Source organism: Dendropsophus ebraccatus, chromosome 10, assembly GCF_027789765.1.
Source record: "Dendropsophus ebraccatus isolate aDenEbr1 chromosome 10, aDenEbr1.pat, whole genome shotgun sequence".
Lineage (NCBI taxonomy): Eukaryota > Metazoa > Chordata > Amphibia > Anura > Hylidae > Dendropsophus > Dendropsophus ebraccatus.
This window is the reverse complement of record NC_091463.1, coordinates 11,627,176-11,640,662: the sequence shown is the minus strand read 5'-3', so window position 1 is coordinate 11,640,662 and position 13,487 is coordinate 11,627,176. Positions and strand designations below refer to the sequence as shown.

General features: G+C 44.2%; 1 protein-coding gene across 13 annotated transcripts in view; it reads right to left on the bottom strand.

Moving 5' to 3' along the window:
* Positions 1-13,487, bottom strand: part of ZNF618 (zinc finger protein 618) — an 86,821-nt gene that overhangs the window by 18,154 nt on the left and 55,180 nt on the right. For 9 of the 13 annotated variants that reach the window (XR_011358621.1, XM_069942662.1, XM_069942663.1 and 6 more), the window contains 6 exons: positions 12,853-13,093; positions 11,955-12,062; positions 11,636-11,713; positions 8,930-8,968; positions 5,192-5,281; positions 1,633-1,710 (listed from right to left, as the gene is read on the bottom strand). Coding sequence is in view for 12 of the 13 variants with exons in the window: in XM_069942662.1 (XP_069798763.1) it covers positions 1,633-1,710; positions 5,192-5,281; positions 8,930-8,968; positions 11,636-11,713; positions 11,955-12,062; positions 12,853-13,027 (568 nt within the window). In the remaining variant the exon portion in view is untranslated. Of the gene's footprint in view, positions 1-1,632; positions 1,711-5,191; positions 5,282-5,453; positions 5,690-5,804; positions 5,824-8,929; positions 8,969-11,635; positions 11,714-11,954; positions 12,063-12,852; positions 13,094-13,487 lie in introns of those variants that run through there. The other 4 variants (XM_069942668.1, XM_069942667.1, XM_069942670.1 and 1 more) reach the window with 4 other exon arrangements.

Here is a 13,487-nt window from a genome sequence, read left to right as displayed (position 1 = left end):
GGATCCCATGTAATCTATTACACTAAGAATCCCATGTAATCTATTACACTAAGGATCCCGTGTAATCTATTACACTAAGGATCCCGTGTAATCTATTACACTAAGGATCCCATGTAATCTATTACACTAAGGATCCCATGTAATAAATTACTAAAGATTCCATGTAATCTCTTACACCAAGGATCCCATGTAATCTATTACTAAGGGCCCTATGTAATCTATTACTAAGGATCCCATGTAATCTATTACTAAGGATCCCATGTAATCTATTACACTAAGGATCCCATGTAATCTATTACACTAAGGATCCCATGTAATCTATTACACTAAGGATCCCATGTAATCTATTACACTAAGGATCCCATGTAATCTATTACACTAAGAATCCCATGTAATCTATTACAATAAGGATCCCGTGTAATCTATTACACTAAGGATCCCGTGTAATCTATTACACTAAGGATCCCATGTAATTTATTACACTAAGGATCCCGTGTAATCTATTACACTAAGGATCCCGTGTAATCTATTACACTAAGGATCCCATGTAATCTATTACACTAAGGATCCCATGTAATAAATTACTAAAGATTCCATGTAATCTCTTACACCAAGGATCCCATGTAATCTATTACTAAGGGCCCTATGTAATCTATTACTAAGGATCCCATGTAATCTATTACACTAAGGATCCCATGTAATCTATTACACTAAGGATCCCATGTAATCTATTACACTAAGGATCCCATGTAATTTATTACACTAAGGATCCCGTGTAATCTATTACACTAAGGATCCCGTGTAATCTATTACAATAAGGATCCCATGTAATCTATTACACTAAGGATCCCATGTAATAAATTACTAAGGATTCCATGTAATCTCTTACACCAAGGATCCCATGTAATCTATTACTAAGGGCCCTATGTAATCTATTACTAAGTATCCCATGTAATCTATTACACTAAGGATCCCATGTAATCTATTACACTAAGGATCCCATGTAATCTATTACACTAAGGATCCCATGTAATCTATTACACTAAGGATCCCATGAAATCTATTACACTAAGGATCCCATGTAATCTATTACACTAAGGATCCCATGTAATCTATTACACTAAGGATCCCATGTAATCAATTACACTAAGGATCCCATGTAATCTATTACACTAAGGATCCTATGTAATCTATTACACTAAGAATCCCATGTAATAAATTACTAAGGATTCCATGTAATCTATTACTAAGTGCCCTATGTAATCTATTACTAAGGATTCCATGTCATATATTACTAAGGATCCCATGTTATATAATACTAAGGGTCCCATGTAATCTATTACTAGATATCACATGTAATCTATTCGGGATTAGGGATCACATATCCACCCCAACAAACAGCCTAGTAGCTATAAACTTGAGTTCACCAGATGTTGTAAACTACAACTCCCATTCAGCCCCCCCCAGCCTTCAGCTGGCAGGATATGATGGGAGTTGTGGCTTTTCAACAGCGAAAGCAGCACATTACTACAGACCTATAGACAGTAATAAAAACATTCTGAAAAAGAAAAGTATCAATGAGGATGGAAGGGGCGAGATATTCTAGAGATATCCCACAACTGTGAATCATACTTGGACCAAGTTTGACCCATGGATCTAGGTCCTCTTCTTTTGCGTCTCCTGACGTTACCATCATATGGATATAGGTGTCTAAAAAGGCAAAAAAAAAAGAACCATAAAAAAATAAAAAAAATAAAAAACTGAAAATTGATGAAAATGGAAAAAAAATGAACTGAGCTATTACGTACAATATGAGACTGCTCCTCCCAGGATATTACAGTCCAGTATCCGGACTACAAGCCCCCTTATATGATGGTCTTCTACTTCTCTTCCAGAAATGGCGTCACTCTTGTCCATGGGCTGTGACTGATACTGCTGCTCAGAATATCGGCTGCAATACCAGACATAACCCATGGATACAAGTGGCGCCACTACTTTATTTCTAACTCAGGACAATCCCTTTAAGCTCCCTGTGTGGCGGAGAATACAGAAGGACAACCCCCCATGAGTAGAGATGCAGGAGGCCTTAGTCTTTCCTCATGCACTTTTATCTATTGCCACAAGATGTCAGCAGAGATATACTGGTTCTATCAGTGGAATTCTTTGCTACCTTGTAATGTATGATACATAGTATAACCCTGGTCTCCCTATAATAAAGTGATTATATGGCGGTGATGGAGAACCTGGACAAGACCTAGAGAAAGGTTTCATTGAGAAATAAGTTTATTATGGTGCTGTGTGTGAACATACCCTACATGTGACCTAAATCCTGGGCCTTCATTCCCTCCTATGACCCGAGGTCTAGGCGGAACCTGATGGGCATGCGTCTATATTACTCCGGGGAGAGTAAAGATTTGGCCTTGTTCAATATCACGGCTTGTATATACACATTTCTATGTAAGTAGTTTATACTTCTGTTCCTCTTATGGGAAGGAGCGGCCCCCCTTCTCTTATCCATCTTGGGAGAAACACAGATCCTTTTCAATAGGGTGAATGGAAACCTATGGGAACGTAAGGCTTACGCTTCCTGATGTGTCGGCTATTTTGCAGCATGCGCAGTGACTGGATCCAAATTGAATTCTACAACTTTGTTTATAAGGAAAAGGAATTACAGAAAGAACCACAGCTTATAATACATACATAAGGACACCTAGGTCAGCAGGATGGGGAGAAGCCCCCGGGGACCACCTGATGTTTGGGCAGCATGAAAGTGATGGCAGATTTCCTATAGGGTTTTTGGTGTAGGAAAAAAATTTATCGATGAGTATGAAAAGAACAGATCAGTCTATGAGAAGCCTGAGGGGTGTGTGAGGGTACGAGGAGGGCGCAGTGTAAGTGGATGGAGAGTCCCTGAGCACATACATGTAGTATGGGAGCAACACAGCAGCACGGTATGTAAGGAGACATAGAAAACAAATAACTGGGGTCACACTGCAGGTTTACTGTCCGCTTAACAAAAACATCTATAATTATATACAATTTAACTAAGTTTTTTTTTTTTATGGATCCGTTTTGATTTTTTTTTTTTTATAATTTAAGTCACTGGAAAAAGATCGGATGGCATGCAACTATAATTTATAACAATATAAAATTTAATTTATAATAATATAAAATGTAACCAAGTTTTTGTTTACACTTTTTTTTTTTTTTATAATTTAAGTCACTAGAAAAAAGATCTTATCGGATATTAGGAGAACTGCTGAACACAATGATGTAAGTAATACACCGATCTGTTCAGCATTTGTCACTAGTTTATGCTGCCCTCATTAAAGGCAACATAGTGACAGATTCCCTTTAAACAAACAGCAAAAAGGCAGTGTGAACCCGGCCTTATGCCTAAAAATAATAAAACTAAATATTGTGACTATGGGGCCATCACATGGACGGAGAACTAAACCATAGACGGGGCAATAAGGGACTGATCACATGACGTCTCCCATGCTCCACCGTCCCTACACCCCTGCCGCAGATATACCTGCACTATACACCTGACATCTCGCTCCCTTCCTACTATTCAGGTAACAAAGTAATGTGGCCATTTGTCCATTTTATGACTTTTTAATAGAGTTTAAATAAAAAAGTAAATGTAAATTTTTACTGTGTTCCATTAGTGACATTACAGGCGTCATTTTTCTTTCTACCACCAGGAGAACAATATTCCAAGAATATCAGAGAATCGGGGACTAAACGCGCCCACAAAATGTCCAATTCCAGAACGTATAAAAGTTCCGCTTGTAAGTAATGATTTCATTCCGCCCCTTCACACAGAATAATTGTAAAATAATCCCGCTATATCGCCGCGCCATAGAGAGCGGCCTGAGAGCAGCCACCGCGCATTTCTATTAATTCTCAATTTCCTTCTAAGTGCTGTACAAGAAACGTGAAGGAGCCGGTGAGAACGGCAGGGAGATAAGCGGCTCATCTAGGCCGCACTATAGAACGGCGGCGGTGGAGGAGGCCATTTTGAGAAAACAGATGTTTGAAAGGTGATGCCCGTAAGGTCCACACCCTCACAATGGCCAGTGCGTGCTGGGAGTTGTAGTTATGCAACATCTGGAAGGTCAAAGGTTAAGGAAAATTGTGTTATCCAGTATCATCATCTTAGGAGATCCCGGCCCTGGAGGAAATCCTCTGCACAGCTATGACTTACCAGGGCCATAGGTAAGAAATACTATATAAAACATCAGACAACATTATAAGGAGGGGGGGGGGGGGTTGTATGGACATCCCCTTTAAGACATGGCTGATGCTCAATAATGGGTTTCCCTACAAAACTGATAGTCCATTCGTACAAGAGGCCACCGATACTATATTGTGGGGGTCCGACAGCGCTGTGCTTTAAGTAGTGTCTGTGCCTGGAAGGTAAAAGTGGTCTTACAGGAAAAATTTATGTATTACTGGACAGGCCATCGCTCTCAGATCAGAGGGGTTCTGACAGCTGGTACCCCACCCATAAGCTGCTTGCTACATCTGCAGCTCCTGTATACACAGTGAACCGAGCTTTAAGCAGACAGCGCCATATACTGTGTAGTGGCCACGCTGGGTTACTGCAGCTCAGCTGGCTTACTCATTTCCCTCTGAATCCGAGCGCGCTGCATGATTACTGGTGGCTGAAGAAGCTGGATGGAGGGACTGCTGGATAACATGGATAAAGCCTATGGCCCATGGCTGTATTCATGTTTTGCAGGCAGCTTTAGGGCTGCACCCAACCACCGCTAGTCAAATGTCGCACTCTCGGGTTCGGGTGAACCACAGCATGCTCGAGTTGCACTCATCTCTACTCAGTTCCCATAAAGGTGAATAGGAGCTGAATTGCAGTAACTAAGCATGGCTGCTGTACGTATGGGTCCTGTCCCCTGTGCACGCTAAACAGTTGTATAGCGGATGTGCTGGGTGTCCGATACTGATGGCCTATCCTAAGGATTGGTCAACAATAAATTTTGTCCACAAAACCCCTTTAAATGAAAAAAGACTGAGCTGTAATACCAGGCACAACCACTGCTAGAGGAGGAGCGCTGTGTCCCAGTTCAGTATAAAGAGAGGGAGCCACGGCCTACATCATGTGTCAGTCATGTGCCCTATAGCGTGTGCCGCAGGGTTCCTACCTCAGAGATGGAGCCTGAATACTTACCATCCACTGCATGTAAGTCTCTGTGCTCCTGGAAACAGCTGTAATATTTGTACTTTTTGCCACAGACGTCGCACGTGTAGCGAAAGTTGTCTGCAAGAATGAAAATATGTATGCTAGCACGTTCAGATGAATGAGCGGACAGGATCACAAGCACAAGCAGGACGGTAAGACAGCATGGGACAGGCGGATGGCGGCACACACCAGGGACTACCCCATGCAAAATACCAACAAAACCAGCGGTGTGGATTATACAGTCACTGACCTTATACACAAGTCCTGAGGAACACTGGAGATGGGGGGGGGGAGGGGGGGGAATGGTTCACTGATTTATCATTCAGTCAACATGGCTCCCTGACAACCAACATGGCTCCCTGACAACCAACATGGCTCTCTGTGGCCTCCATCATGGCAGTCACCCAGCTTTACCCGGATAGAGGGGAGGGTATATAATGGTTATAGTTCCCTGGTGAACATGGCGGTGTAATACACCAGAGTAGCAGGTATCAGCTGTATGTGTAGGGGCAGACATGGACGACATGAAGCAGGAGCGGAGGCTTATAATGGCATCATACAGTACATGGCGGCACAGCTAGGGATTATAATGACAACCTACATTAGGCTCAGAGCAAAGTGACATCTAATCTGCAGGGACAATATAAGCCAAGCTTAAAGAGTGAAACTGTTGCCCCTGGCAACCAACCAGGCCCCATTGCTTTTGAAAATAAAAGGAGTGATCCGATTGGTTGGTAAGGGCACATGTCTAGTCTCCACCCATAGGGGCGTTGCCTCTGACCACCAATCAGCGCTCACCTCTCATTTTCCAGCGAAATTTATATTCTGGCGTCAGAAAGTTATACAGATTTGTAACTTATTATTTATATAATTTAATTAAAATCTCCAGTCTACCAGTTCTTATCAGCTGCTGTATGTCCTGCAAGAAGTGGTGTACTGTTTCCAGTCTGACACAGTGCTCTCTGCTGCCACCTCTGTCCATGTCAGGAACTGTCCAGAGAAGCAGAAAATTACCATAGAAAACCATACACCACTTCCTGCAGTACATACAGCAGCTGATAAGTATTGGAAGACAGAAAATTTTAAAATATAAATAAATTACAAATCTGTATAACTTTCTGACATCAGTTGTTTTGAAAGAAAAACCTTTTCGCCGGAGTTCCCCTTTAAGAAACTAAAAGCTGCTCTCTGATTGGTTGCTATGGCCACATTCATCATGATCCAGGGGCGGCCTACACTGTACATGGAAAGCAGCTGTAGTATCAGGACATGTTCACACTGAGGGAGATGACAGGTGGGTGATGGTTTGCTATTACAGCTAAAAGGGTTTGTCCTAATAGTGGAGAAGGGGGGGGGGGGCTGGATACTGACTGAGAGCTGACCAGAATGGAAGACCCCTGCGCTCTACTCTGGTTGGTGTACAGCTATATCACTGATGTGTGTACAGGATCTGATGGCTGTATACAGTGGTGCAGCCCCCTGCTGGCATGTCATAATGTACAGACACATCATGCAATATCATGAATGGGATTGACCTATTATGACTATTATGATAAGTCAAACTTTATAACTAAACCACATAAATAGCTTTTTTGCTTTACTTTTATGTTGTTCACTATGTGGATAAACAAGTGGCTTACATACACATATGCTGCAGTCATGTTTGTGGGGTGCTGATAAGGGGGACGATGTGCTCCTATGTGCTCAGAGCTCTCTCTGATCCCGGCCTATGTGCTCAGAGCTCTCTCTGATCCCGGCCTATGTGCTCAGAGCTCTCTCTGATCCCGGCCTATCTGCTCAGAGCTCTCTCTGATCCCGGCCTATCTGCTCAGAGCTCTCTCTGATCCCGGCCTATCTGCTCAGAGCTCTCTCTGATCCCGGCCTATCTGCTCAGAGCTCTCTCTGATCCCGGCCTATCTGCTCAGAGCTCTCTCTGATCCCGGCCTATCTGCTCAGAGCTCCCTCTGATCCCGGCCTATCTGCTCAGAGCTCCCTCTGATCCCGGCCTATCTGCTCAGAGCTCCCTCTGATCCCGGCCTATCTGCTCAGAGCTCTCTCTGATCCCGGCCTATCTGCTCAGAGCTCTCTCTGATCCCGGCCTATCTGCTCAGAGCTCTCTCTGATCCCGGCCTATCTGCTCAGAGCTCTCTCTGATCCCGGCCTATCTGCTCAGAGCTCTCTCTGATCCCGGCCTATCTGCTCAGAGCTCTCTCTGATCCCGGCCTATCTGCTCAGAGCTCCCTCTGACCTCGGTCCATAAGTCAGTCCACCTGACAACTGCCCCCCCCCCCCATCTTTTCACCCACCTACACAGATATCCAGAGAAGTCCTGCAGTACCCCCCTTTATTCTGAGGATCCCCAATATTGACCCCAATACCTAGTGATCCCCTTCAATAGATCCATTCACTCTCAAACAATGGAGGGCATCAGTATCGATCCATTGTTTGGGGCAGCTCCTCATTCACTTATTGTCTTTCTCGTACTGACCCCGGATGTTCATCATGTCTGTATACTATGTATCAGAGCTGTATTCACAATAATCCTGCAGAATTCATAGCTGAAATCCCCCAGCATCCTCTGCTTGTTTAGTGTCTGATGCTTTACAGTCTGGCAATCATTACACCTGGTTTTGAATTTTCTGCCCCTAGTGACTACTCAGAACTGTGATTACAGCTCTGGAGTAGAATACAGTGTTATAATGACCGAAACAAAAGTAGCAAAACGCTAAAATGTAAAAAGAAAAGAAAAATTCCATAAAACATTTTGTAGCTCAGTCAGGTTGTAATTGTGTCCTGTATCGGTGCCCATTCAGCTTTGTAAAATGAGGACGATTCCACTTACCTCACTTACCGACAGCGTTACAGTGTCTCCAAACAATGGAGAGTTCTCTTAATGCCGCCATTTTTTTTTGTTATTTTTTATGTTTAATGCACCAGAGCATAGAAAGTGTACAGTGATAACATGTGAGGGAAAGAACTGTGAGCCCAAGTGATTCACAGGAGAATTCCAGCCCCAGAAAAACCATGTACAAATGATCCAGGGTGCAGGGAAAAAAGAGGAAGCATACTCACCTGCCCCAATCCCCTGCCACCCCAACAGCTCCTGGTCCCTGCTGCTTTCTATGCACTGACCCTGAAGGAACTGCTTGCTCAACCAATCACAGGTGGGTCAGCACTGTGACCAGTGGTTGGCAGAGCAGACATTTCCTGCATAAAAAGTATGATAAAAAAAAAAAGCAGTGACTAAGAGATGATGGAAATGCAGCTGTGGGGGATCAGGGCAGGTAAGTACTACTTTTTTTTTTCTTATTTGTAACGCACACCTACTGCATTTAAAAAAATTCTTATGTCTATAAGACCTCTTTACTACAGGGGATGGGGAGGTGCTATATATGCAATAACTTTTCTGTAATCTGTCACTGTTCACCAAAGAACTAGAAGCTGTCAGGTCCCATTAAAAGGCAAACAAATGGATCTTTACCGTAAAGGCAATCATACACGGTCCTGGCAGTTTGCTACAATGTATCAGTAAGGTAAAACGTATCAGACTGAGTTCAGGCTCATACTACATCTACACTGGTAACACTGCGACACATGGATCTTGTCAGAGTCCAAAAGGAAATAAGGATGTGTCCATTCACTGAAAGCAACGGGGAAGAAGCAAAGCTTCAAGTCCCTATGAGCAATAATGGAGGAGTAAGGCTATAAGAGGAGAGGCATACTTACTTCCCTGTGCAGCGCCCTCTACAGATGCAGCTTCATTGTCTGAGGGGAAAGAATAAAACAATAATATTAATGCACATTGCTCCTCGCTGGTCTCCTGGGAGCGTCATCCATGCAGGGACAGTGATAGGCTTCACATGGTAGAATCCACAACTGCCATAGTAGCAGACCATTCTAACCTATGGACGTGCACATGACCGTGGTATCCAGGATCTGTGCATTTACCGGAACTACAAAAAAATAGGGCGTCAGTCAGTCCCTTTAATATATGATCTTTTAAATGGTTACTTTCAACATAAACAAAAATGTCGTCAATCAGGTTTTGCTAAAAATAAAGGAAAAAAAGCATCCATTTTGATCTTTATTTTTTTTAATATGCATTCGTTTCCCCCAATAAAATGTATACTATAAACGGACTGCAAAAAGTGCAGTGTGAAGCCAACCTTACATAGTCCAGACTGTGGCCTGGGCTCATAGACCTTAGGGCCTCCTTCACACTTGCATGATCCCTGATGACACGTCATAGGCAATCTGTACCCTACGGACCCCTGACAAGACCGATACAGCCATGTGAAGGAGGCCTAATCTCTAATCTGTGTTAAATATACTTATAAATTAGTCTCTGTTTCTTGTATCTACCATGGAACAATTCTGGGGTATTTTTTAAGAACTTTGCATTGCCCTCTGTTATTCCTCTGGAAACACTGGGTTGGACTACCTTGGCAGGAGGGGGGGGGGGGGGGGAGATTGTCCATAGACCGTACACAGTCCAATCAGAATGGTAACGCCCAATTGTCAATCTTTTAATAAGTATCCAGGAGGGATAACAGAGGAATGGCACAACACAGCGTTATAGGAGAAGATGCTCCATTATATATACATGTAAATATTACCCAGGACAGACAACAAGGGGTTATCCAGCCTTTAAAAATACAACTCCCAACTTTTAAAGTGGCCATGACTGTCAGAGCAAGATGGGAGTTGCAGTTCTGCAACAGGAGAGACACAGATTGGGAAGAGGAAAATTCCACAAATGAGAGTGCACTCCTGCCGCCGACCACTAGGAGCGCTGCTCTGGCCAGGCCCAACCTAAACCTAGCCCTCTTTCCTGAGCCAACTCTCTATAACACAGACATATGGAGCCACCACAGATGAGAGTGCACTCCTGCCGCCGACCACTAGGAGCGCTGCTCTGGCCAGGCCCAACCTAAACCTAGCCCTCTTTCCTGAGCCACCTCTCTATAACACAGACATATGGAGCCACCACAGATGAGAGTGCACTCCTGCCGCCGACCACTAGGAGCGCTGCTCTGGCCAGGCCCAACCTAAACCTAGCCCTCTTTCCTGAGCCACCTCTCTATAACACAGACATATGGAGCCACCACAGATGAGAGTGCACTCCTGCCGCCGACCACTAGGAGCGCTGCTCTGGCCAGGCCCAACCTAAACCTAGCCCTCTTTCCTGAGCCACCTCTCTATAACACAGACATATGGAGCCACCACAGATGAGAGTGCACTCCTGCCGCCGACCACTAGGAGCGCTGCTCTGGCCAGGCCTAACCTAAACCTAGCCCTCTTTCCTGAGCCACCTCTCTATAACACAGACATATGGAGCCACCACAGATGATGACCCAGCTATGGCCGCTCAGGTGCCTGACTGGAAGGAGCTCCTCGTAGGCCGCGTTTCATGCGCCATCACAAAGTGTGAATCTTTAAGTAATATATTAGAGGGGTTTGAAGATAATCTTTTTGATGTAGCGAGGTCCATTAATAATCTAAGAGATTCCAATAAAGCGTCTCTCTCTCTCTCTCTCATGCTGATGAATTCTCGGCCTCTGTCTGCTCCTCTAATTACAATATCTCCCCCGTCCCATTCATTTCCTCGCCTTTTATCTCATTATTGGGCGATGGGATTTAATTACACGTTTTAATCACCGCGCCTTCACAACGCCACCATAAAGCTGTGATGTCCCTATCTCAGCTGAGGGAGGCAGGGTGCTCCGCTTACTACAACGGAGGGGAAGATGTAGCTTGCCGTACACTGCCCCTACAGCGCCCTCTGCAGGGTTACATGACAGATCAATACCCACTGACCGAGTAAGAGGCTGTTTGGGAAGTGTTAACATTTCAATCTTTGGTGGTCTAGGGTATAAGAAGGGTATATACTTCATGCCCTGGTGGTCTAGGGTATAAGAGGGGTAGATATTTTATGCCCTGGTGGTCTAGGGTATAAGAGGGGTATATATCTTATTCCCTGGTTGTCTAGGGTATAAGGAGGGTATATCTCCTTTTTCCTGGTGGTCTAGAGTATGAGAGGGGTAGATATGTTATGCCCTGGTGGTCTAGGGTATAAGAGGGGTAGATATCTTATTTCCTGGTGGTCTAGGGTATAAGAGGGGTAGATATCTTATTTCCTGGTGGTCTAGGGTATAAGGAGGATAGATCTCTTTTTCCCTGGTGGTCTAGGGTATAATTGCTTTATGAAGTTTGGATTTTTGTCCTTATGCTCCTGTACAGACTCTGCCAGTCTCTGGTGAGGGCGGCAGCTTTGTCTTCTCACTATTACGGACGATGGTCATTAGATCAGTCTCTTATTTTCCCACATAAAGAAACTTTTCTTGGCGTCGGCCTTTCCTATGACATATACTGATGAAGCGGGCGAGAACGGAGAAGGAAGAACAACAATGTATGAAGATGTGTAACATTTACCTATGTGCGCTCGGACGTGAGTCTGGAAGCAGTTGTAATATTTGTACTTTTTCCTACAGATTCCACATTCATAAGACCCTGAAAAACAAAGAGAAAGACTGTGAGAATGGAGATCAGGAAAAGGTGATCTAAAGGGATGCTCCGGACCCAGCCATTAAAGGGGATAGTTACCCAGTGCAGCATCTAGTACATGTTCCATAGTACATGTACTATGGAACATCTAGTACATGTTCCATAGCCCCCCCATATGTTAGAGCTCCCCCTATAGTTCTGGAGACGACCGATATGGCGGCACTTTCCCCTGTTCCTATGTGCCCACCTGGAGACGATGTGCTGATTCTTGGAGGAATGCTACGTGGACGGCTGCCACCGCTCCAAGAAGGTTCCCTGCTCATGGCTGCCGCATGTTGCTCTGGAGAGTCTCCACCTGGCGGGAACATCCATAGGCAAAAAAAGAGAACAAAGGATTCATATTAGTCCTGGCCCAAACATAGAAAAAGGTGAAGAACCCCAGCACTTAGTCATGTGATCAGTGCGACTGCCAATTCCTTCCCCATTAAAGGGGCTGTTATCCAGAATTTCCTGATTTTCAGATCAATTGGTGCCAGAGATTTGTAATTTACTTCTACTAAAAGATCTCCAGTCTTCCAGTACTTATCAGCTGATTTATGTCCTGCAGGAAGTGTTGTATTTTTTCCAGTCTGGAGAGCAGGAGAGGTTTTCTGTTTCAATATGTTTTATTGAAATTTTGTCAATAAATTATTATTTTTTTTTTTTGCAAACTAAAGTTTGGCAAACAAAAGTATAACAAGAGTAGTAGGTTTTCTATGGGGATTTGCTGCTGCTCTGGACAGTTCCTGAAATGGACAGAGGTGGCAGCAGAGAGCACTGTGTCACACTGAAAAAAATACATCACTTCCTGCAGGACATAAGGCAGCTGATAAGTACTGAAAGACTGGAGATTTTTTTAGCAGAAGTAAATTTCAAATCTCAAATCATTTGAAAGAAATTTTTTGGGGAGAACAAGCCTAAGCCTAAGAAGTAAAGCTATTACTCCCAACCTCCATACACTTAGCTCAGGTGAGGGTGCATGCGGGGAGAGGGATGTAAACTGCAGCCACGGCCAGCCATGCCACAGATGGATAGGTTGGGTTTATAGAAGGACATATAGAACAGGTCTATAGTGTGGTCACATGAGGCCGTGCCCCTCCACTCACCAATATTCTGCTGAGTCCGATTCTCGCCAATCACCACGCAGATTTCGGCAGGCACCTCCTCTGCGCCATCTTCCATTCTGTTCTTGGCGGAATTTTTGCCCTTCTGCTTCCACAGCACCGGCTGGAGGACCTCTTCGGGCTTTTCTTTCTTCACCGTCACATCTTGTGTACTCATTGTTCACGCTCTTTGGAATAAATCAGAGCCGTGTGGCGCTCTCTCTCCCCCTGGACCGCACTCTCCCTAGGGAAATACAGAAAGGAAGGGGGTAGAGATCAGCATAGGAACCGGATCTGCAAGGACTTGAGAGAACCTTCCAGAAAAAAAAAGCGAGGATGCGGAACCTCCAGCTGTTGCAAAACTACAATTCCTATCAGGCCTGGACAGCCAAAGCGTTAGCTTTGGCTGTCCAGGCCTGATGGGAATTGTAGTTTTGCAACAGCTGGAGGGCCGACTGTTCCCTATTCCTGTCCTAAGCTACATAACAAAGGGATTATATATTAAAATCTTATTTGTTTGTGAATATGTTAAAATAAAAAAGCAAAAATTAAAAGAAAAAAAAAAAATGAATAAAAAAAACAAAAATGGTGCACTAGTGCAGGAGGCGTGTTGGCCTTCCACGTCCATGTGAAGCCCC